The sequence below is a fragment of the Lissotriton vulgaris genome, chromosome 1_1 (assembly GCF_964263255.1).
Source record: "Lissotriton vulgaris chromosome 1_1, aLisVul1.2, whole genome shotgun sequence".
Classification (NCBI taxonomy): Eukaryota; Metazoa; Chordata; class Amphibia; order Caudata; family Salamandridae; genus Lissotriton; species Lissotriton vulgaris.
In genome coordinates, this window is record NC_141685.1 from 2,000,075,455 (window position 1) to 2,000,098,999 (window position 23,545).

The following is a 23,545-nucleotide window of genomic DNA, read 5'->3' on the forward strand; positions in this document are numbered from 1 at the left end:
GGTTCTTCAGTGGTGCGAGGTCGTCGGCGCAGTTGGTGAGCCACTGTGTGAGGTTGCTGGCTGTTTCGTTGTGGTCCGTCGTGTTATTGGGTGGGTTCTGGCTGAGGGCGGTGGTGAGCTGGTCTGCAGTGATCTTGCTCCAGCTTCTGCGGGGAACCTGTTGCGGGTGGTGGTGGGTCATGGTTCTCCTGAAGCTGAAGTGGACGCAGCTGTGATCTGTCCAGTGTAGTCCGGTGGTGTGGCTGAAGTAGATGTGCTTGCTGGAGGAGAAGATGGGGTCAAGCGTGTGGCCGGCGTAGTGGGTGTGGGTGTTCACCAGTTGCTTGAGTCCGAGGTTGGTGGGGTTGTCCAGCAGGGTGGCGGTGTGGCAGTCCTTATTGTTCTCCAGGTGGATGTTGAGGTCCCTAGCGGATGTAGTCTGAGGAGGTGAGGGTGTGTGGACTGACGAAGTCTGCGATGGCTTCGCTGAATTGTGTGCGTGGTCCCGGGGGTCTGTAGATGAGAGTGCCTCTGAGGGTGGTCTTGGGGTCGGTGTGTATCTGGAAGTGAAGGTGCTCGGCGGCGGTAAGGGTGTCGTCGGATTTGGTTGTGATGCGGATGGTGTTTCTGTGGACAATGGCGATGCCTCCTCCGGTTTGGTTGACGCGGTCCCTCCGGGTGATTTTGTAGCCATCCAGGATGGCTATGGCGATGTCGGGGGCTGAGGAGGCGTTCATCCAGGTTTCTGTGAGGAAGGCGACGTCTGGTGATGTTGTGTCAAGGAGGTTCCAGAGTTCGACGGCGTGCCTGTGTACGGAGCGGGTGTTGAGCAGGACGTACTTGAGGTGGTTGTTACTGGTGCTTGGCTTGACGGGTGCGGTGCAGGATCGGAGGCAGGTGAATTTGCAGGCTTGGCAGGTGAAGTTGGTGCGTTTCGGGGTGGCTCGGTAGCAGGCGGGGTTCCGATCGGTGTTGAGAGGGTGGCGGTGTTGTAAGTCTGTCGGGTGGGCTGGCATCGTCGAGAGCCAGGGGTCCTGGCACTGGGCGCGGTCCAGGCGCGGACGGGCGTAGACGGGCTTGCCTTTGCGCGCCTTCGGCGCACAATCGGCGCGCCCGCTGCGCGTCCTGGCTGCGTGCTCCATAAGAGGTGAAGAGGGAGGGAGGGGCAGCTGGGAGACGGGAGCGGGCGGCGAATGGGAAGGGATGCACAGGCAAGTGGGCGGGCCACGGGGGGGCTCGGCGGGAATCCGGTGAAATACAGACGGCGGTAGGGTGCTGGAGAACGAAGAAACCAGCAGGCAGACCCTACAAAAAATAACAAAACACGGGGGGAAAGCAGAGAAAGGGAGGAGCAGACAGATCAAAACGGCAGTCACTAGGAGCCGCGACCTCGCGGAGGCAGTGGCAGCTGGAGGCGGGGTCACGATTCCTCAGGAGGAACCTTTGCTTCGTGCGGAGCGTCCGCACCAGGGTCAGGACTCCCTGAAGTTTTTCATGTTGGAGAAGAAGAAAAAGTATCACATGCAAGATCATTTGTTCCTCCAACAGAGGGTCCAAACCCTTTATTAGCAGCAACATCAGCCTCAATGAAAGCAATCTTATCAATGTTGACGGCCAGCTAGAGGATGAAGTCGTCAAGAGCCCTCCATAGTAGCAGGAAACCTCTACAGCAGCACGAACACAGAGTCGGTTGCGGAACTATTGTTATCCCTGTCCGGCCCCGAAACGAAAATTCGTCACACTACGGGTCCCCGTTCACCACCCGGCAGCGTTCAACCATCTTCCTACGGACACATTTGAAAAGAGATTCTCTACTTCATGTAAAAGACCCAGATTCACGTTTCCAAAAAACTGCGGTCCTTACCACACGCTCATGATCCACACTAATTGATACTTCATTAGGCCCTGAAGAGAATCCCCAATAATCTGGTGGGATTCGAAACGCGTAGGCCCTGCCACACATTGGTCTGCGAGAGCTGCTGGTTATCTAACGAATCTCCCCTGCAGCTCCATGTTGTACATTACCTAGTATTAACAATTCCAATGAGTTTTGATTACTTTGTTTGATATATAGGAATGTACTAGGCACAAATTAGTTATCCTAATACCATTGTAAAATATTTGCAGACCTTGGCTTTTTTCCCTCCAATTCCCTGTATTGTTTTGTATATATATTGTATTATATGCTTTGTGTTTTTCCTTTGATTGTTTGAGTGCGTTATGTTTGGTTGTGATATGCGTGTAACTTTGAATGAATGATTGATGTATAGTTATATTCTAATGTCCTATGTGTCCTTTTTAAGAGAATTCCTTTTTGTATGATGAACTAAAGAATCTGTTAGAAATGTTTTTTCGAAAAATTTGCTAAGTTATTAACTAGCAATTCCCACTCTTGAATTTCTCTTCTAGTTTTGGATGATTATTTGTTCACTTTAATCCACTCATATCAGTACTGGCAATTCTGTTTGTTTTACAATGTTGTATGTGGGCAGTACAACAGTGGAATTAAAAATCCGAATCCTGCAACATATGCGGGCAACAATCCACAAGGACCGCTCCAATGCCATAGCCAAACATATGGAACAATTCCATCAAGGAGATTGGCAAAAACTTAAATTTTATGGCATACAGACAATTCCAAAAGGAGAACGCGGGGGCGACCGTGAGAGAAAACTGAGGCAAGTGGAATCGAGATTTATTCTGAACCTCAGGACGCTGCATCCAAATGGATTAAATCAGTCGGAGGAATTATACGTGCATCTATAAACAATAATGGACCTGAGAAATGTTTGCATATAAGAATGAGATAAAGAACATATTAAAAGAAAAATAATTAACAAAGCCTATTGGAAGGCAGAACAATTATAAATATGAATAAATAAGAGGACCGGGTCTGGAAACAAAAATTATGTGTCAGGTTGATCATATGTGCACGAACTGTTTACTGAAGTCAAATAACTTTGAACTACAAGGACCAGAATCCTTGTAAACATGTGACAGGAAATGGAGAAAAAAAGACCTTTAAAATAACTGGCTGTATATCTGAAACGGCCTTCCTCAGATGCCTTTAAATTTTCCTGGTGACTGGTTCACTCTTACATACTGCCCCCGCCACTATCCCATTGGTTTTGGGTCGCCACACCCCCTTCGTTCAATCACTGCTTGCAGATCATCGCAACTACAAGCCCCAGAATCCATTGTCCAGGTAAGTGCTGCCTATGGGGTGTCCGAATGAAATTGTGATATGTGGCAGTCTTGAAAGAGCTAACACAGTCAAAATGCAGGAGAATATAAATGCTAAGTGCCTCTCCGGTCCCATTTACGTTCCTGCCTCGCATTCACAGCAATCAGCCGGGCATGGATCAAAACGACCATGCTGATTTCCATCCGCCGTGAAGTCACAGCCTGCTATGCAGCCACCCTGGATATCACTGTGTTTGGAGGCGGGCACCGGGTTATTGCAATACCTTGCACCAACAAAAAGTGCCGTAGCATACACCAGATAAGCCCGGGCCTCTTGATGAAACGGGGCCTCTGTAGCGCGTTACTGGACACCGCGCAAAACATGACTGGAACTCCTCCCATTACCGTAGAAGCAGAGGTCTGCTACGATCGTGCTGGGGAACAAAGCTTTGTCAGGCCACGCATAAGAATAACATCACTTTGGAGTATTTGCAACTCACCTGACTGGCTTCAACAGAAAACTCCAATGGAATAAATAGGGTGTGTGCCAAGTAAGAATTGAACACATTTTTTTTAAAAAATGAGAACTTTCAGTATGCATTTCGTTTTAAGAACTTACAATGCACTATAGGAGCTGAAGTTTGTAAATTCCAGTCATGTGACCCAAATCCTTGTAAAGCACGCATGAATGCACTTTGTGGAACTACTTCACCCTGTGATCAAGGCCACCTGTGTCGAAACATTAGGGAAAGGAAGCATGCTGTGCTGTTGGACCCTGAATAAAGCCACGTCCCCAACAATGGGCCTCAATGTGCTATAAAAAAATAATATATCTATCTATCTATCTATCTATCTATCTATATATATATATATATATATATATCTATATATCCTGGAAACTCTAACCACTTCCTGATTCCACCGCGGCGGACAAGCGAGGAAAGACACAAACCTCCGAGGTTTTCGAGTGGGCAAAGATGTTTATTTGAAGTGACCCAACACAACGCATTTTAAGCCCTTGTTCTTGTGTCAAAAGTGAAAAAACACACCATCTACTATTTAAAGTGAATAATACCACTCCCAGTTTCTGACATCACGGGTCACATGATCATGGGCAGTAACAACAGACTGTAGTTGCTATAATGATCGTTTTGTAGTTCTAGTCTACTGAGGCAGATTAGTATATGACACACTTAATTTACATACACATGTTTAAAAAACATCTGAAAACATGTAAAGTGCTAAATGTCATAGTATTCATAAAATAATAAATACATATCATTTTAAAATTCTCATTGGATAAATCCAAGACTGCCTACGTTGTTACAGCGCCAATACTGTGAGATATATATATATATATATATATATATATATATATATATATATATATATATATATATATATATATATATATATATATATATATATATACGGTTCACAGTCCTGCTCCGCTACTTTAGAAAATGGACAGAAATCCAATCCGCACCAACAGAAACCACAGGTACAGACCACTCCACAGCGCAGAAAGTAAATTCAAGGTGGTTTATTCACACGCAATCGCCAGCATGACGCGTTTCGGTCACTACACGGTGACCTTGTTGTTACAGCGCCAATACTGTGATATGTATATATATATATATAGTTCTGTTCCTTTTGTAATTATCCAGTTCTGTGCGAAACCTCTTCACTTTAATACCCAAGTTCCACACTGTTTTGTGGCACATAAGTGAATTAATTCTGTTAAACATTAGTGCTATTTAGTCAAAAGATTAAACATTTTGGAGGGTATAGTCTTTGTAATTTGGAACCTGTCACAGAGCAATACCTTTTTTTCAATCTTTTCATTCTAGGCAGCAATGGATTTCTGTATGAACATGAATACTAAAGCCAATCGAAGGAAGTTGGTGCGAGCACTTTTTATAGTGCCCCGACAAAGGTAGGAAAGTGGTTGTAATTGACATGACTATTAACAGCCGTTTTCATTGATCTTTTGATGTGTTCTGCTTGTATTCATATCTGCAGATCTATATTCAAAATGTCAGTAATCTAGTCCATATAGGAACGTGATAAATGAGAAGAAAGCCAGGGGTAAAGTATATTTTGTGTAGATCATCAGTATCTCTTTGCTCAGTTACAGCCCTTGTTCCAACTGTGATGATAAAAACATTGACGGTTCTCTTTGCTATGCATGCTTGAGCAGTTTAATTAATTGAAAGAGGCATACTTTTTCATAGGATTTACTCTTTTGTAGTGAGATTTACACAGCCCAGAGGCTGCCTCAAAGGACTGATGTGACACTGGGTATATGAAGAAAAGGGTCTAGGAGAGACAGTAATCCAGAGGGAATAATTGGCGACCTGGGTTAGGCAGGATCGGTCTATTCGCGAGAGGAGGTGGTCCCTGGACTGGGAGGACAAGATATCATTGTACACGGATGACGTTCTCCTACACCTAACTAACCCCAGAGGTTCAGTGAGCTGCCTCCTTGACGTGCTGGACATATTTGGCAGGTACTCCGGATTCACAGTGAATTGGCTCAAATCAATGGTCTACGTCCTTAAGGGGGCACCGCCAGTTATATCTCGGGGTTTCCCGCTCCAGGTCGCATCTGACAGGTTCCGGTATCTTGGAATGTTTGTTACACTAGACTCGAAGCTCCGGTACTCTCGGAATCTGGACCCTCCTATACAGAGACTTAGGAGGGACGTTGCGCACTGGAGTGCTTTTCCGCTGTCCATGCTGTGCTGGGCGGCCCTTTTTAAAATGATGTACCGCCTGCGTTTTTTATACGCGCTCCGAAACATGATGGATCCAGTCCCGGCGACCTATTTTAAAGAGATAGAGTGCCTTCAGAGACAGTTACTCTGGGAGGAGAGACCTCGAATAGCGTTCTCCAAACTGACCCTTCACTGGTATGACGGCGGAATTAGCTGCCAGACCTTAAAAAGTACTACTGGGCGTCTCAACTGGCTGCTATTAATCACGGGATCTACGGGCATCCAAGTGACCCCGGATACGCAATGGACAGATGGCAGCTTCCTGGGGGGACTATACTAGAGCGTTATACGTTAAACCCGGTCGATACCCACTAACTAGCCCTACCTCACATTCAGTTCACGTTTGGCATGTAGTCATTAAACATCTCAAATGGGAGGGTAAACTCACCTTAGCCACACCACTGTGGAGCTCAGAGAAACTGGGTAACCTCTGGAAATTTAAGGGTTTTGATAAGTGGGACCTTATCGGCATTACCCGTATTAAAGACATCTGGAGAGGTGGAACAGTACAATCATTTGCGTCACTTAAGAGTCAGTATAACTTGTTGGACGCAGAGCACTTCCGTTATCTACAGATCCAACATGCCTTACTCACCCATGTCCCCAGTGATGTGGAGCTCCCGGAGGCCTCTCCCCTAGAGGATAGAGTGCTAGACGGGCACCTCCTAGAAAAGACCATATCCCTAGTGTATAGAAAGCCGATAAACAACATGGAAGACCTGTTGCAGGCCCCCAGGCGACACTGGACCAGGGACGGTCTAGAACTGGACGATGAGGACTGGCGAGAGGCGGTCTTCTCCCCACGCATAGTGGCGATCCAAACTAGGCTGAGATTAGTACAGCTTCAAATATTACATAGGATTTATATAACGGGTCCTGGTTTGGTTCGGATGGGCAGGGCGGAAAGTGGGGAGTATAGAAGAGGATGTGGGGAACTGGGAACATTCATCCACACACTATGGCACTGTCAGCGGATACAACACTATTGGAGGGACAAACACCACACACTGAGGTCGGTGTTGGGGGTGGACTTGCAGCCGGAGGCTCGAAGGTGTATCTTAAACGTCTGGGAACCCACAAATCTATCCAAACCAAAAGGGAGAAGCGCAGAGGTACTGATAGAATCACCCTCCAAAGTAAGCTTTTACAACCACAGAGATTCTATCAAAAAAGTGAATGGGTGAAAATTTTTATATATATACTTTTTACCGTTTCCACCAGGGTGCTAGGCTCTCTCTTACACATGGGAAGATGGGAGCACAATGTGCTTGTTAAAATACCCCTCACACTCTAAAAAACCAAATAGAGTCATGCTTCATCATAGGGGTCTTCCCGCCCCTATAACGGGACGGGGCGTGCTACGACCAGACGGAATACGCGGGAGCACTAAGATGTGACAGAGGCTATGTGTAGGTGTATAGGAGTCAGTGAAAGTGTAGGGACCTAACACTAGTGAGTGTGCAAAAAGTGAAAAAATGGAAAAGATTTAAAAATTCCCTGGCTAGTAGAAAAAAACACATTTATTAACTTCTCCAGCTGGGAACATTAAGAAGGGGTTGTGTGGTAGAGCATTAGCTACTACCTTGTCGACATGTTTCGTAAGCAGTCCCCTACTGCTTACTCATCAGGACCAAAAGAACAGTCCCTACTGTTGTCTTACTCAGTTTCTAACAGGTAATGCCTACTGTCCTATAAACACCCAACAAAATTAAGTTGGATGTTTAGGCCTCTGGGCATGAGTTGGCCCACGTGAGGCAGAAAAAATCGACCTATTATGGTCTCTGTAAGAAAAGAGGAAGAGAAAAAACCCACATAAATTTATGCACGAACATTGTTTTCTAAATGGAAAAGAAAACAAACAGACAAACAAGTTTTTTCTTGTAGAGGACCACAATTTTAAATATTTGAAAGCGGTTATATTTTCATACATGAAAACTCAACATGTAGTCATGTGTCTCTTAGTATCACTGCCCTATGTGGGAGACACCAATGGTACCGTTCTGTCGGGACCTTCGTCATCATTTCACACACACACACTAACAATCGCGACTCAATGCACTACCAGCACACTAACAAAAGAGGAGGGGGACCTCCATATAAAATGTTTCGGAATTTGGGAAGTGTGACATACTTATCTCAGCAGTTATCATGCCCCATGAGGTTTTGCAGGCGAGGGGTAATCTGCGCAGTTGTACTAAGAAAGACAAAGGTTCGTTTTAAAAAAGCGCAAAGAGGTATTTAGTGCGTTTATCTATCCCCGCGACCTGTTTTTTAAAGACTCAAGGTCGGAGTCTATTACTTACGTCTCTGCTAGCAAAAAGAAAGCATTGTTCCTACCCCCGTCCACCTCCGAGGATTGCTGGGCTCAAGTGGTTTGGTGTTTTTTAAAAGCCGGTATGCTTCCGCGTTCATCACGCGCTGGGTGCCGCCCCCTTTGTTTTACGCTAGAGCGTCAACCCGTTAAGATGGCGGACTATTTTTGGCACAGCGAGGCGCACTGGAGGCGGAAGTCTCTTTTTCATGTCTATGGATTACGATCCAAGTGAAAAAATGTATTGTAAACCCTTCAGGACTTATTTTTATGCAGAATCCAATTGATCGGATAATTTTAGATGATTAGGAAGGTGTATTTTGTTACAGTCTCGTGAGGGATAATAATGTGATATAAAAGCGGAAGGATTCTTGGGGGTTTGATATATATCGCACAGTGGATCTGTATGCATGTCATCTCCGCAGAGTGTTTGTAAGATAGATGTAGAGACTTCTTGCTGATAAGCTTTCAGGGGGAAATAAGCTGCTGAAGGGAAATCTGGAGTACTAGCCTACAGTTGGCTCCAAGGTATGTCATCATTTAAGCCATGTTTATGTGACTGGACGCGGAAAACCCATCGCTGTTCTTTTTCCAGCAAGAATCTTTCGTTGCTTACTATTTCTATTACTGTCCATTTAATTTCCTCAGGTTTGTGGTTCATTTCGAGGAAATGGTTGGTTAGTTTCGTACTTGTTTTTTTGCATTTGATTGTGCTTTTGTGTTCGCCAATCCTTACCTTGATTGCCCTGCTTGTCATGCCTACGTATTCTAGTTGGCATGGGCAGGTAATCAGGTATACTACATTCGTACTGTTGCAGTTGCTGAAAGCCCTCTGCTCCCACACCGTGCCATTCCTGAAAGTTATTTCTTTACTTTTCTTGGTCAGTCCACATACCTTGCATCCACCACATGGGTAGTGACCTTGGACAAAGTTGGGGTTTTTTTGTATGTTGATGTCAGATTTTGGTCTTGTGTGGACCAGGACATCCCTCAAGCTCTTTGCTTTTTTGTGCGCGAACATGGGTTTTGATATGTCTAACCCCCCACTGTTCAAGATTTTCCAATTTTTGTTTATGATCTTGGTCACTAGGTTTGAGCTGGTGTTATAAGTGGTCACGCAGATAGGACGTTTTTCATCCTCTTTTGCTGTTTTTTCTTCCAACAGGCTTTCACGACAGTTGTTTCTTGCTCGTGTGTAGGCCTGATTTATGACATGGTCAGGATACATCCGTGCTTTCAATTTCTTTTTGAGGTCGCTTGACTGGGTTTTGAAAGTCTCAATCTCAGTACAGTTTCTGCGTAAACGCAGGAACTGTCCATAGGGTAGATTATCCCGCAGATGTTTGGGGTGGAAGCTGTTATACATGAGGAGACAATTTTTGGAAGTGCTCTTGAAGTGGGTCGTGGTCATCAATTTCCCATTTTTTGGAAAAATGTTTAGGTCCAGAAAAACCAAGTTGCTCCTGGACGACGTGCTGGTGAACCTAAGGAATTCGTCCTGTAGATTTAGCCATGTTAGAAACTGTCCCGAATCCTTCTCATCTCCATCCCAGATGATCAGGATATCATCGATGTAACGTTTCCATAATCTGATCTTAGGTCTGAATGGATTATTTGGATTTAGTATTTTTGTGACCTCTAGATGGTGTACATATAGACCAGCTATGCTAGGGGCAAATGTGCTTCCCATGCTGGTCCCATGCTTTTGTACATACAGGGTGCCTTCATACTCAAAAAAGTTCTCTTTTAAAGCCAATGCACAACAATTCATTACCACATTCCGCGGTGTTTGATATTCCCAAAAGTCTTCGAACAGGACATCCTCAATGATATCTAGGGTGGCTTGGTGGGGCAGACTAGTATATAGACTCTCAACATCACAGCTGATTAACAGCTGGGTTTTCGGGTCAAAACGTATCTCTTCCAGAAGGTTTAGCACTTCTTTTGTGTCCTTCAAGTACGTCGATGTTTTTTGGACCATTGGTCTCAGAAATGCGTCTGCGAACCTAGAGACTGGTTCCAGAACTGACCCAATACCCGAGACAATTGGTCTCCCGGGGGGGTTTTGGAGGTTTTTATGGATTTTTGGTAGGGTATACAGGTAGGGGGTTCTTGGATTCTTTTGAATTAGAAAATCCCCCTCCTTCCTTGTGATCCAATCATGCGATAGTGCCTCCTCGACCATGGTACCTATCTTCGTTTGTATGCTGACAGTAGGATCATTGTTAATAACCCTGTAGTTTCTTTCATCCTGCAGTAGCCGTCTACATTCCTTGTCGTAGTCTTCCACGTTCTGTATCACCGTTGCACCACCCTTGTCGGCAGGTTTTATTATCAGTCTTCTGTTGTTACTCAGGTCGCGTAGAGCCTGTCTCTCTTCCCTAGTGATGTTCTGGAAGACGCGCTTCTCATTCGGATTTATGTTTTCTAAATCCTTCATTACTGCCTTTTCAAAGGCAAGGAGTTCGACTGGAAGGGTGCTGTCCAAAGGTGTAAAGTTGGATTTGGGTCTCAGATTCGTATCCCCATGGTCTGAAGTGTCTTCTTTGTCCTTGAAGAAGACTTGCAGTTTCAAGCGTCGCATGAATTCTTGGACTTCTTGGCATAGATGGAATTTGTCCATGTTGGCTGTAAGCACGTATCCCAGTCCTTTTTCCAAAACCCTTCTTTGTGGAGGGGTGAGTTCGGTGTCTGAAAGGTTAACTATCAGACTCACTTCTTGCTCGTTGAGGCACCCGTCATGCTCCTTGTTGTGACTCGAGGAGTTTCTTCTTCCTCGGTATTCCAGTGAACTGTGGACCCCCTAGAAACCACTGTTTTCATTCAAAAAGTCTCACAGTCTCAAGGACACTCTGGTCAGCACCAGGCCAAAAACAAGGACAGTTCCAGCTGCTCAATCTATCACCAGAACTTGGGGTCTACCTGATGTCACCGGACACTACCGCTGCGGAAACTGCAGCGTATGTCATCTGACGAGAAACACAAAAACACTGGACCTTGAAGCAGGAAAAACATGGAGACAAGCTTCCCACACTAATTGCAACAGTAGTAATGTGGTTTACTTAATTGAATGTATATGCAAAAAACAGTACATAGGAATGACCACCCGAAAAGTGAAGCAAAGGATTTGTGAACATCGCAGCACCATCCGCTGCAAGGAAAATGCCACCCGGCTAACAGACCACTTTAAAGAGAAAAATCACACACCAAACGAATGGTATGGACCATCATTGAACAAATATCACCTGGACCCAACTTACAAAAACGTCTGTATGAGAAGGAACAAAGATGGGTGTATAGACTATCTACACATATCAATGGTCTAAATGATAATATACCATGGGCGAATGTTCTTTAATGACTGGCCCACCTAAGAACATTATGAGACTTCCTCTTCACGGATTATATCCTGCCCATAGATCCCATGGGCTATTTGTCTCTTTTTTTATAAACCTCTTTGCCCATTTGCCACCTCCCATCTGTTTTGTCCTTTTAGAAAGAATTCCTTAACTCTGATTAAGATAGAGTGAATCTACCCTGTAGCTATCGTACGTGATTTTAAAATCACTAAGACATGTACTACCTGTGTCGCTTTACTGATGTTTCCACATTAGACATGCCATCATTAGCAATGTTGGGAACACGCTTGTGGTCTTATCTACCACTTGTGGTTTGGTCTTAATATTGTAAGACTTATTCCAGAATTTCACTACTCCTTTGCGTGCCTAATGTAACATTTCCCTTGAGCTTTGAAAACCTCTTCCTTTTTTTCCCCATAACTTTAAGAACTAATCCTCGAAACGCGAATGCGTTTCCAAAGTTACACCCCCGCGTGTGCTTCACAGGCTTCTGTACTAACTCCAGGGAAGCGCGTGACGTCGTCACGTTACGGAGACCACGCCCACCCCGACGGCGACTGCCTTAAACCCGGTTCTCCACTCGATTCCTTACGGGCGCTTGGAGGGGTAAAATAGGTATACGCCCTGACTAACCACAAACACTGTAAGTAGACCTTGGCTTTTCGCCAACGAAACGTGAACTCCTCCTTTTCCATTTTAGAACCTTTCCAGTACCGGCGAGTACACCATCGGGTACTAAGCTTATCCCCTTTCTATTGCAGAATATGTTTTTCTACTGTGGCCTCCCTTCCTTCTAATCCTGTGCAGCCTAATGACCCCTGATTAGGAGTAAGCACGATTTATATATACTGTGTGTTACATGTAGTGTTTGTCGTGTATTGTCTTGTTTGGATCATGTTGAAGCAATAGCACGTCGGTATTCCTTTCCACTTTTAAGGATATGAATGTTGCTTAGCCACGCACCTATATTCCATGGTAGCGAGTGATAAACGAATCACGTTTTTTTTCTAAGCACACATATATTGATAGGAGTGCCAGGAAACAATATTGGATGCATTACGCCAATTTGATACTGTCCATTAATCTGAGCAGCACAATCGTACTTGAATAGTCCGCATTAATTCAGTGTGGGATGATTCACAGAGAGAGCAGATTTCGTCACTTCACTACGTTGCAGGCACGTAACGAGTTTTTGTGACTTATACATTCTCTTTCTTTACAGGTTTTTTCGCTACTAGCGTAACCACCCCCGGGTTACACTTTTCTTGCCCTGTAGCCAATTTTGTTAACAGGGAACAAAGGAATGCAGGTATGGCAGGGCGTAAGTGTACCCTGACCACCCATTTCCTTTCTGGTCCTGAAGAAAAACCGGTATTTTCCATTCGGTTTGAAACATGTAGACCTTGCACTTATATTAAAGATACACTTGGTCATAATCAAACCTTTATTGTATCTACACACACTGTTTTTATTATTGTCCAGTAGTCTTAAGAATACATTTTTCACATATAAGCCATACCAGGCCAATTTTTAACACACCTACTTTTTTTCTTGCATTCATCACTCAAATACCCGCTCCACTGTATTCCTGGTGTCGCAGCACACCTTGATGGCACTCGGCTGTCAAGGTGGCTCCTATGATGAAGCATGTCACCGACTAGGTCGGTGAGTGAGGGGTTTATTAAAATCAAAGAAGGACTTTCTTCTTTTTCCTCATTAGTAAATCATCCCACCAAAAATCCCCCTCTGAGCCTTTTTTATGGTGGTACTCCTCCTTTTTGTTATATAGAGGCCCATATATATTCACCATGAGTAGATTCATGCCCTTCCCACTGCACCTTATGATAACATATCTGCCTTCAGTATCAGTAGTCAGCGGGGTAATGGTGGGAGCTGACTTAGGATTGACCCATGTGAGAACACCTTGCGCATGCGTGGTGAAGCCTGCAGCATGGATGTTACCAAGCAGGCCTCTACAGCGTAACATAGGGGAATTGAGTGGCAGATGTGTTTCTTGCAGAAGTACCACATCTATGTAGTGCATCTTCAGATATGAAAGGACTTTGCTAACTTTTCTATGATCATTCAGTCCCCAGACATTCCACGTGCGTGTTCTGAGTATGTCTACCCTGGAATCTTGCCCGTCTTGCTGTATTCGTGTCTCGGGATCATTCAGCGTCTCCATATCACAGTGTTTCATGGTACAGTAGAGCTGTGTAGTAAATAGGATACCCTAATGTTTTGTATAGAACATCGTCCAAGTCTCAATGGCCCTCCATCCCCCACCCACATAAAGGCCCCCCAACCAGGACCTGAAGGGAAAAATACCAGAATTCCCCATTAAACAAAATATTCATTCGGCTAATCCAAACCAAAAAATCCACAACCCCCTCCCCCCCCGAAGTGCATCAATAACAATCCCCTGGGTGTTATTCACCCTTAGGCGGAGGTTGCCAACAGTGTACTATTGATCTAACATTTGGTAGTTATCGGTCCCCTCCGCACATCAACTTGCCAGTATTACACATTAGCGTTAAGAATACATATCCTACAAACAGCTTATTAGTGTTGCCAATCATTTAACCATGTCTGCCCTCAACCTTTCTCTGAAGTGTCTTACCTACAAGAGGTGATAGGAATACTCAGATTGGCTGTGCTACTTTAGGAACAAACAAGAAACCCAAGCAAACCCCCAGTACCGCCCGATGCCTGGGATTAGCACGTAGGCTATATTTCAATCACCAGCCCCGACAAATGCATGTGTCTTATCTGTGTTGTGATCAGTCCTGCTCGTCCAATGGTCCTTCTACCGCACCAGGCCAGGCGTCCTTGTACGGGCTGTGCCGCTGCTCTCTGGTCCAGTCTTTCATTGCTTTTTGCAGGGTCTTTGGGTCCCTGAAAATTAGTGACCTGCCTAAGCGATTGACACGTAGGCAACCCGGGTATAGCATTGCATAGTCGATGTTCCTCTCCTTTTAACTCTTTCTTGAGTGGGACAAACTGGCAATGCGCCTCTTGGACCTTCATGGTAAAATCTGGAAATAAAGCGAGCGTAGATCCCTCGTAGTGCAAAGTCTGTTTCTCTCTGGCGACTCACAGCGCTACATCCCTGTCGCGGTAATTTTGCTAATATCGGCCGTGGAGGAGCTCCTGATGCCTGCCACGGGCCCAAGGTTCAATGCGCTCTCTCGTCCACAAACTTGGATGAGAATGTGTCGCTGCCCAGTAGAGCGATCAATAATTTCTCGATAAACTGTTCCATATTGCCAGTAGGAGTTCCTCTGGAAGGTCTGTGATCCGTAGGTTACTCCTCCGGGATCTCGCCTCTAAGTCTTCTGCTTTATCCTGCTGCACCTGAAGCGTCTTGTCCATACGTTTGCGGCCTGTGTCCATTTCCGTCTGTGCCTCCTTCACCTCTGTGATACAACGATCAGCCATATCGATGCTTCCTCATGCTTGTCAAGTCTTTCGGACATCCTATCCACATGGTAGGAAAAGGAATCGATCTTGGTGCCTAAAACTGTTAGTGAGTTTTGGAGGCCCTTTTCCATCGAGGCAAGCTAGCACCAGGAGTCAGCTATTCCCAGGACTCAAGGCCAGGCCGGGAGCATGCCAAGCCCCGCTGCGTAGCATGCAGTGGTAGTCTAGCTTGGGGCACAGCTTATGGGGGGGTCGTACCTCGCTCTCCTTCTCCTTCTCAGGCTACAGCCGTGTTATTCTGAAGGATAGGCCACGTGGCAGAGCTCCCGGGTCCTGGAGCACATGACGGATTGCGGATTCCTCTCCGCGTTCACCTTGTCCCCGAGTCGTCTCCTCCAGCGGGTCGCATCGCTAATCTCTCGTTGCTCACAGTGTTCTCCCAGCCGCGTACACTGCTGAGGTATGCCACATGCTGGGTAAAGGGATCGCTAGCTTCGCTTCACCCTCCGTGGCCGGTATCTATTGCAGGGCCAATCTGCACAGCTCCGATGTTCTGGTCAGCGCATGTGAGCGCACGCAGCCAGGTCTCACTTCCGGTCGGCTGGCAATGTACCTGGGTCCAGGGATTTGGGGCCCAGTCAGATCGCCGCTCCGTCGCAGTTGCCGTTTCGCGCACACTTCACCTAGGTGCAAACTGAAAGGATCTTCAGGCAGCGGATGTAATCAGCAATGTAGGACTTTTCATAGCAGAGTCAGTGCTTCACACCAATGCCGAATAATTAAAGGATCGTGCGTGGATAGTGCGGAGCCCTTTCTTTAAGCGGCCATCTTCGGCGCAGGCAACCTGCTCCCCCCCCATATCGTCATCTTTTAAGAGTTCTCTGGGGTAACATCCCTTCTTCGGAGGCATGTTTTGTGTTTTCAGTTTCGCATTTCTTTGTTGTTGTGGGTTGAGATTTTGAGGGAGTGGGGCAGGGCGCTGCAGGCACTTGTTGCATATTGTTGGTGACTGAAGGTTTTACGTACAGGCATTTAGAAATGCATATGGATTCTTGTACCTGACATTAATAAAGTGACATCTTTCCTTTTGTAAATACTTTCTCTTGCATGATTCCATCTAATTCCCAACTAGTTATGGAGGAAAAGTAACGAGTAGGGCCCATTACAGTCATTGTTCATGTATTTAAAAACAGGAGTTTGCTCTCTGTAGCTGTCGACACTTTCTCTGAAATTGGAAAGCCTGACTAAGAACTGCATCTGTATATTAACAGTTAGCAATATATGGTTTCGTTTCTAGCAGTTCAGTCTTCCATGTCACTAATGTCATACATTATAGTTTACACAGCTGGAGGGTTGGTTCTCTTCCAGGGGATCCTCCTCAAAGTCATAAGCATTAGAATATTCCCGCCCATGCGCGGTACCCCAGAAACACTATATTATATGTGCCCCACATATGTAAGGAATTTCCACCATACACGAAAAATATGCATTAGAAACAGGAGAAACAACAGCATTTGTTAAGAAACCTTTAATACTCAGCAAACAGTAGAAATTCTCATAAGACATTGAAAGCATAGGAAGCTCCCTGGCTGCATTGAAAATACCCAGTATAAAAAGACTGAAAAGCTAACCTGTAGCTGCATAGCAATAAACTGACACTGTGCCTTTAAGGCACCCCTGACCCCCAGCTTCCCATCATGCCTGAGGGGTGACAGTTAGGTCAGTTGTTCTTTCCGGCTCCTTCAGAAAGGATCCTGGCAACACAGCGCCACTCTTTTCTGAATTTTGTCAGAAAATCTCTTCACTTTTCACAACTCTTATTCCTTACTTCGACGTCTCTCATCTTTTGAAGTAAGAAGCTGTCTTTTTTGACAGGTTTGGGCATTTTTAACAACTTAAAATGCCATCTCTTTTTGACTCTTGCTCTTCTTGTGGTAAAAAGAAGGCCAAAACAGACTCTCATGAGGTCTGTATTCTTTGTCTACCTGAGGATCATGATCCTAAGACCTGCCCTCACTGCCAGAACCTGTCCAGAAGAACCTTAAATGACAGGGAGAGAATTTGCCTGTATGACCTGGCAGATAAATCATCTAGAGGAAGGTCTCCGGTCAGGAAGGGCTCCAAGAGGTCTAGAACACCTTCTAGAAGTAAGTCCTCGTGTCCTTCTGCTTCAGCGTCAGGCTCTGCGTTGAGACAAGATCTTATGGTTGGTCATTTATCTAAGAAAAGACCTTCGACATCGGGCTCGCCGACGAGGAAAGCTACGACGTAGAAGATTCGGGATCCGCCGCCGTAGTCAACCCGGCGACAATCGGTGTTGAGGAACAAGACACCTCCGCCGTCGTCAACTCAGTGACGATCGACGTCGAGGAGTGTCACCCCTCCACCGTCGTCAACCTGGCGACGATCGGCGTCGAGGAGCAAGACCCCTCCACCATCGTCAACTCGGCGACGATCGCGCCGAGTAGCGAAGACCCTCCGCCGTCTTCGGCACGACGTTCGGCGTCGAGGGCATGCTTACTTCTGTCATCGCAGTCTCATCAGCGATCGACATCGAGAGCAGGGCCTCCTCCGCAGTCGTCAACTCGGCGATCGGCGTCGAGGATGAGGTCTCGTCGTCGTCTCGACGGCGTTCGGCGCGGAGGAGGAAAAAATACCCAGGAGTATGCCAGTCCGGTTCATAGATCACCACTTCAGAGACTGGTGGATGAAGTGGACAGAGTGAGTTCTCCCAGGCATAGGCACGAGCGGTCCCCTGAGAGAAGGCACTATAGATCGCGTTCCCAGAGACGAGAAGAACGCGCAGTAAGATCACAAGAAAGGAGGCGCAGTGCTCATTGGCAAAGTAGAAGAACACCATCTACTTCCTCGACCTCCTCTACCCGGTCCTCCAAGAGGGATTATTCCCCCACACTATCGGACAGCCCGGTTTCCAGGGTCTCTCCCATAGATGACATTAATACATACCATGAGGTTCTGCAGAGGGGTGCTCAGAAGCTCAACATTGAGATGTCTGTCCCGCAAGTCATTACGACAATGATTTTTGAGACTCTTCATCAGAAGACTGCATCTCAGCCATTGCTTCCATTGGTTCCTGGGATCCTTGACCCGGTCATGGACACCTTTTTAACTCCAGCAACCATCAAGGCGGTGCCGGCTTGCATCCTAAAGAAATATAAGCTGGCTACCTCTGATCCGGACTTGGTCAAGACGGACCCTCCTGCAGACTCAGTCATTGTGGCGGCAGCAAAGAAGACGCATGCTGTAACAGCCACTTCTTCTGTTCCACCAGATAAAGAGAGCAGGTCCCAGGACTCGTGGGGTCGCAGAGCCTGCACTTCTGCTGCTGCATCCCTTAAGGTCTCCAGCGCGGCTGCGTTGCTAGGCCGTTATGACAGAGCTCTCTAGGATTCTTTGGAGCGTTTCAAAACCAAGCTCCCAAAGGAAGACCAAAAGGATTTCGACGAAATTGGCACTGAGGGATCTTTGGGGGCAAATCAAATGATTAGCACAGTGGCAGATAGTGCGGTTCTATCATCGCACTCTTACGCGCATGGGATATGCGACAGGAGATCGTCCTGGTTAAGATTGACAGGACTAAAACCAGATGCGCAGCAGAGGATCTTGAAGGAGGAAAGTCCAACAGAGATAGAGGTTGTAACCAGCAGCAGTCCTCCACCCCGGCGAGAGCGGGAGGGGAGTCATGAGCAGTGGCTTCCTCTGCCGCCGTTGCCCACTCCAGTGGGAGGAAGTGCTTCACAACATCTGGCAGAGTGGGACAGCATCACAAAAGATTGCTTGGTGCTGAATTTACTACGCAATGGATAGGCTCTACGTTTCCGTGCGCTTCCAAAGGAAATACCACCGAAAAAGTCACGTCCTCACCAGTTAAAGCTGCTTCGAAAGGAGGTGAGGGCTCTTCTTCAGAAGCAGGCTGTAGAAGAGGTTCCGCCTTTTCAAAGGGAGGGAGAGGGAGGAGTTTACTCCAGGTACTTTCTTGTCCCCAAAAAAGATAAGGAGCACAAGTTTCGACCGATCCTGGACCTTCGCCTTCTGAACAAGGTCATAGTGAAGGAGAAGTTTTGCATGTTGGCCCTTCGCCAAATATGTCCACATCTGCAAGTAGGGGATTGGATGTGTTCGGTGGACCTCCAAGATGCGTACTTTCACATTTCCATTGCAAAACGTCATCGCAAGTACCTACGGTTTGTGGTCAGCCACCAACATTATTAATACAAGGTCCTGCCCTTTGGACTCAAGTCGGCTCCATGAATCTTCACCAAATGCATGGCAGTGGTGGCAGCTTTTCTTCACAGAAAAGGCCTCCTCTTCGTCTATCCATACTTAGACGACTGGCTGCTGAAAGGTCCATCCCTGCTGCAGGTGAGGCACAACTTCCAGATCGGTCTACAACACTTGCACGATCTCGGCCTTTATGTCAACATGGAGAAGTCAGTGCAACAGCCCACCCAGACCATCCACTACCTCGGCTCCGTTCTGGACACAAGCGTGGGAAGAGCGTATCCTTCGGAGGAGAGACTGTCTTCGATGAGACAGAAGTGCAGGCATCTGCTCCAGGTGCAGAATCTGACAGTCCGGCAGGTAGCATCCCTGCTAGGATCCATGGCGTCCTGCATCTTTCTCATTCCCAACGCCAGGCTGAGGATGCATCCTTTGCAGCAAACTCTGGAGGACCACTGGGATCAGTCAACAGGTCGCTGGGAAGATCAGATATGTCTCTCCCTCGCATGGTGGACTCAGCAGCGGAATCTGATGGTGGGAGTCCCTTTTCACCAGCCACTTCCTGTGCAATCGCTGGTGACAGACGCGTCTCTGCAAGGCTGGGGGGCACACATGGGGTGCCTTCAGATACAAGGACGGTGATCGGCGATCGGTGATCGGTGAAGAAACAGACCTACCACATCAATATGCTGGAGCTACTAGCAGTCCACCTTGCTCTCAAAGCTTTCCTACCTGCAATCGAGTCGGATTCCGTCCTGGTCCAGATCGACAACACTATGACCATGTTCTACCTGAACAAACAGGGTGGCGCAGGCGATCTGGCACTGGCTTCTCGCCCGGAACCTCTCTGTGGTGGCAGTGCACCTTCCAGGAGAGCTAAATGTCAAGGCAGACTCACTTAGCAGGCACTTCGAAGATCAGCCAGACTGGGTGCTACACGACGAGGTGGTGGCGGACCTTTTCCATCGTTTGGGTCGTCCGAAAATAGATCTATTCGCAGACAACGAAAACACAAAATGCGACGCCTTCGCATCCAGATTCCACCATCCAGGGACAAGGGGAATGCGCTTTTGATGGACTGGTCAGGGACATTTGCCCACTCCTTTCCTCCTCTGCCCCTGATCCCGAAGGTGGTGTCCAAGCTACTCAGATCCAGCATGACAATGATTCTGATGGCTCCAGACTGGCCACGGCAGTGGTGGTACTCGGACCTTCATGTGTTGGTACTTCCACACAGGAGACTACCCTGCAGGCCGGATCTACTGACCAAGATGAGCGGGAGGATTCTTCATCCCAACCTTCCCTCACTGAACTTGACAGCATGGCTCCTGAGGTCCTGCAATATGGACATTTGAAACTGCCTCCTGATTGCATGTGTATTTTGAAAGAAGCAAAAAGACCCTCCACAAGAGCGTCATACGCGTTTAAGTGGAAGAGGTTTTTTCTTTGGTGTAGAGAACATCACCGTGATCCTACGAAGGGGCAGGAGGATGCCATTCTCCCTTACCTTCTGTACTTAGCAAGATCTGGTTTAAAGTATGCTTCTATCAGAGTGCATTTATCTGCCCTTACGGCGTACAGGAGATCACCTAGTCAGCCCTCCTTTTTCCAAATACAGGTGGTCAAGGACTTCTTACAGGGGTTGAAGAAAGTGTATCCCCCTGTTCGAAACCCTTCTCCTCCGTGGGAGTTAAACCTGGTGGTATCTAAGTTGATGGGCCCACCTTTTGAGCCAATCCACAGAGCTTCCTTGCAGCATTTGTCTTGGAAGGCCGCTATTCTGGTAGCCATTACGGGAAACATCATTTACTACGAAGTAATTACCACTAATAACGTTTTCCACGAGTCACTTACCACGCAAACGTCTTTTAAACTCGGGTGCCTTCCACGACCTCCACTACCACGCAAGTACGTTCTGCGTGGGCTGGGGGGGAGACGTGGTATTATTTCCATTCGTTCTGCGTGGGCTTGGGGGCTGGGGGGGGGGGAATTGGGGGGGCTGGGGGGGTCTCCCCCCCCAAAAAAAAACAAAAACAAAGGAGCAGGTTACTTAGAAAATAAAATACGCACTTCAGTACCACTGAAGAAAAAGGAAAGTGCCTCCCCCAAAGACGTGCCGTGTACGTCAAAAAAGCAGTCCGTTTTTAATGTTGGCAGACGTGTTTTGACGCTTGTTTCGATGGTGGATGGAAGCAAGGGCTGCTGGTGAAGACAGGAAGGTGTAAGGTAAGTAAATAATCTTTATTTAAAATATATAAATATTTAAGCGCACAGTAAAATAAAATAATTTATAAATCTAGGGTAATTTGTTGTTTTTGAATGTTGAAAAAAAACGATCGATTGGGTTAAGCAGTTACTACAAACTCTAGACATACTTTTTGCCTATCAGTTTCATTATGTTTCATTTGTGCTTAGTGGACGTTTCTACGCGTGTAATAATCCATTGTTGTAAATTCCAGCGTGGTAAAGCCACTTGCGAACTAAAATTCGCGTGGTAATGCCATGCGTGGAACTTGCAATCGTGGTAAAATCATATATTCAGCCATTACATCAGCGTGCAGAGTAAGCGAGATCCAAGCGCTGTGTACCAATGAGCCTTACACTGTTTTCCACCATAATAGAGTAGTCTTAAGGGCGCATCCATCTTTTCTCCCTAAGGTGGTGTCTGATTTTCATATCAATCAGTCCATTTCCCTTCCATCTTTTTTTCCAAATCCAGCGACCCCAACTGAGCGGTCGCTTCATTCCTTAGACCTCAAGAGGGTGCTTAAGTTCTACTTAGAAAGTACCAAGGGCCTAAGGCAGACAGATCAGTTATTTGTCAATTATGGCGCCATGAGAACAGGCTTCCCAGCCGCTAAGAGATCCATTTGGAGATGGATTGTATCCTGCATTACCTTAGCTTACCAGCAGGCGAAAAGACCCTTACCATTGCCTCCTAAGGCGCATTCCACTAGGGGGAAAGCAGCCACAGTTGCTTTCTTACATGACGTCCCAATGTCAGAGATTTGTAAGGCTCTAACCTGGAAATCGGTTCATACCTTTACGAGGCACTACTGCCTTGAATCTGATTCCAGGACTGATGCTCAAGGAGGCCAAGCCTCCTTGAGGAATCTGTTTGGATAGTTTTTTTGTTCTATCCAAGCTTGGGTTCCTAAGCTTACTGATCACATTTCTGTGTTCTCCTTTGCCCGCAGGGAGATGAGTTGAGGCTCGCTATTCTATTCTAATGCTAATGACTATTGAGGATCCCCTGGAAGAGAAATACTTTCCTGTAATCCTAGTACTTCCAGGGGTATCCTCATCAGTCATACGCAACCCCCCCGCCTCCCCGGGCAAAGGACTGTTCTATTTTGGAGATATTGTTAACCGCTTGGTACCATGGTTTTTCAGTCAACAACTGAACAACTGACCTAACTGTCACCCCTGAGGCATGATGGGAAGCTGGGGGTCAGGGGTGCCTTAAAGGCACGGTGTCAGTTTATTGCTATGCAGCTACAGGTTAGCTTTTCAGTCTTTTTAGACTGGGTATTTGCAATGCAGCCTGGGAGCTTCCTATGCTTTCAGTGTCTTATGAGAATTTCTACTGTTTGCTGAGCATTAATACAGTTTCTAAACACATTTTGTTGTTGTTTCTCCTGTTTCTAATGCATGTTTTTCATGTATGGTGGAAATTCCTTACAGCATGACTCAGCTCTGGTGTTTATTAGGCTGCAATTGTGTCTCGAAGGTCCCTTCCCTCAAAGGAACGACAGCACTCCGGGGGTGATGAAATTAACAGCGGTCTTTGTTTATTTAAATGAGTCAACAACAAACGCGTTTCGGCGTCAGCCTTCGTCAGTGTCAATGACACTGAGCACATGATTTCATTTTAAACCTCCCTCATGGTGACAGACATTGGTGAAGGACAAAACCCTAGATCTAATATGGGTACCATCTTGTAGTGGATAAGATATGCACATTAACACATACAATTACCCTTCCAAAGTAATCAAACCGTGTATCGGTTAGAAAAACAAGTGGTAAATGTAGAAAAGTAATAATTATACAAATTATATAATGTGACAGCATCTAGCCGTGGATCGGCATAAATCCTTTCATTAATAGTCTGTCATAAGAATGAGGCTTATATCAGCATGATAATCAGAAGAGCAAATACACTAATAAATATATACATATATACACACATAGAGTTGCACAGAAGAATATATATACATATGATAACTGACTTAACTCATATGTCTTTGCTTCATGTTATGTCAAGATTTTAGAAA

The 23,545-nt window shown here is 46.2% G+C and overlaps 1 protein-coding gene across 11 annotated transcripts in view; it reads left to right on the forward strand.

The window, feature by feature from the left end:
- UPF2 (UPF2 regulator of nonsense mediated mRNA decay) overlaps positions 1–23,545 on the forward strand; it is a 1,606,401-nt gene that overhangs the window by 415,830 nt on the left and 1,167,026 nt on the right. For all 11 annotated transcript variants that reach the window (XM_086919968.1, XM_086919955.1, XM_086919976.1 and 8 more), the window contains one exon: positions 5,013–5,098. In XM_086919968.1, the coding sequence (XP_086776094.1) occupies positions 5,013–5,098 (86 nt within the window). The remainder of the gene's footprint in view (positions 1–5,012; positions 5,099–23,545) is intronic.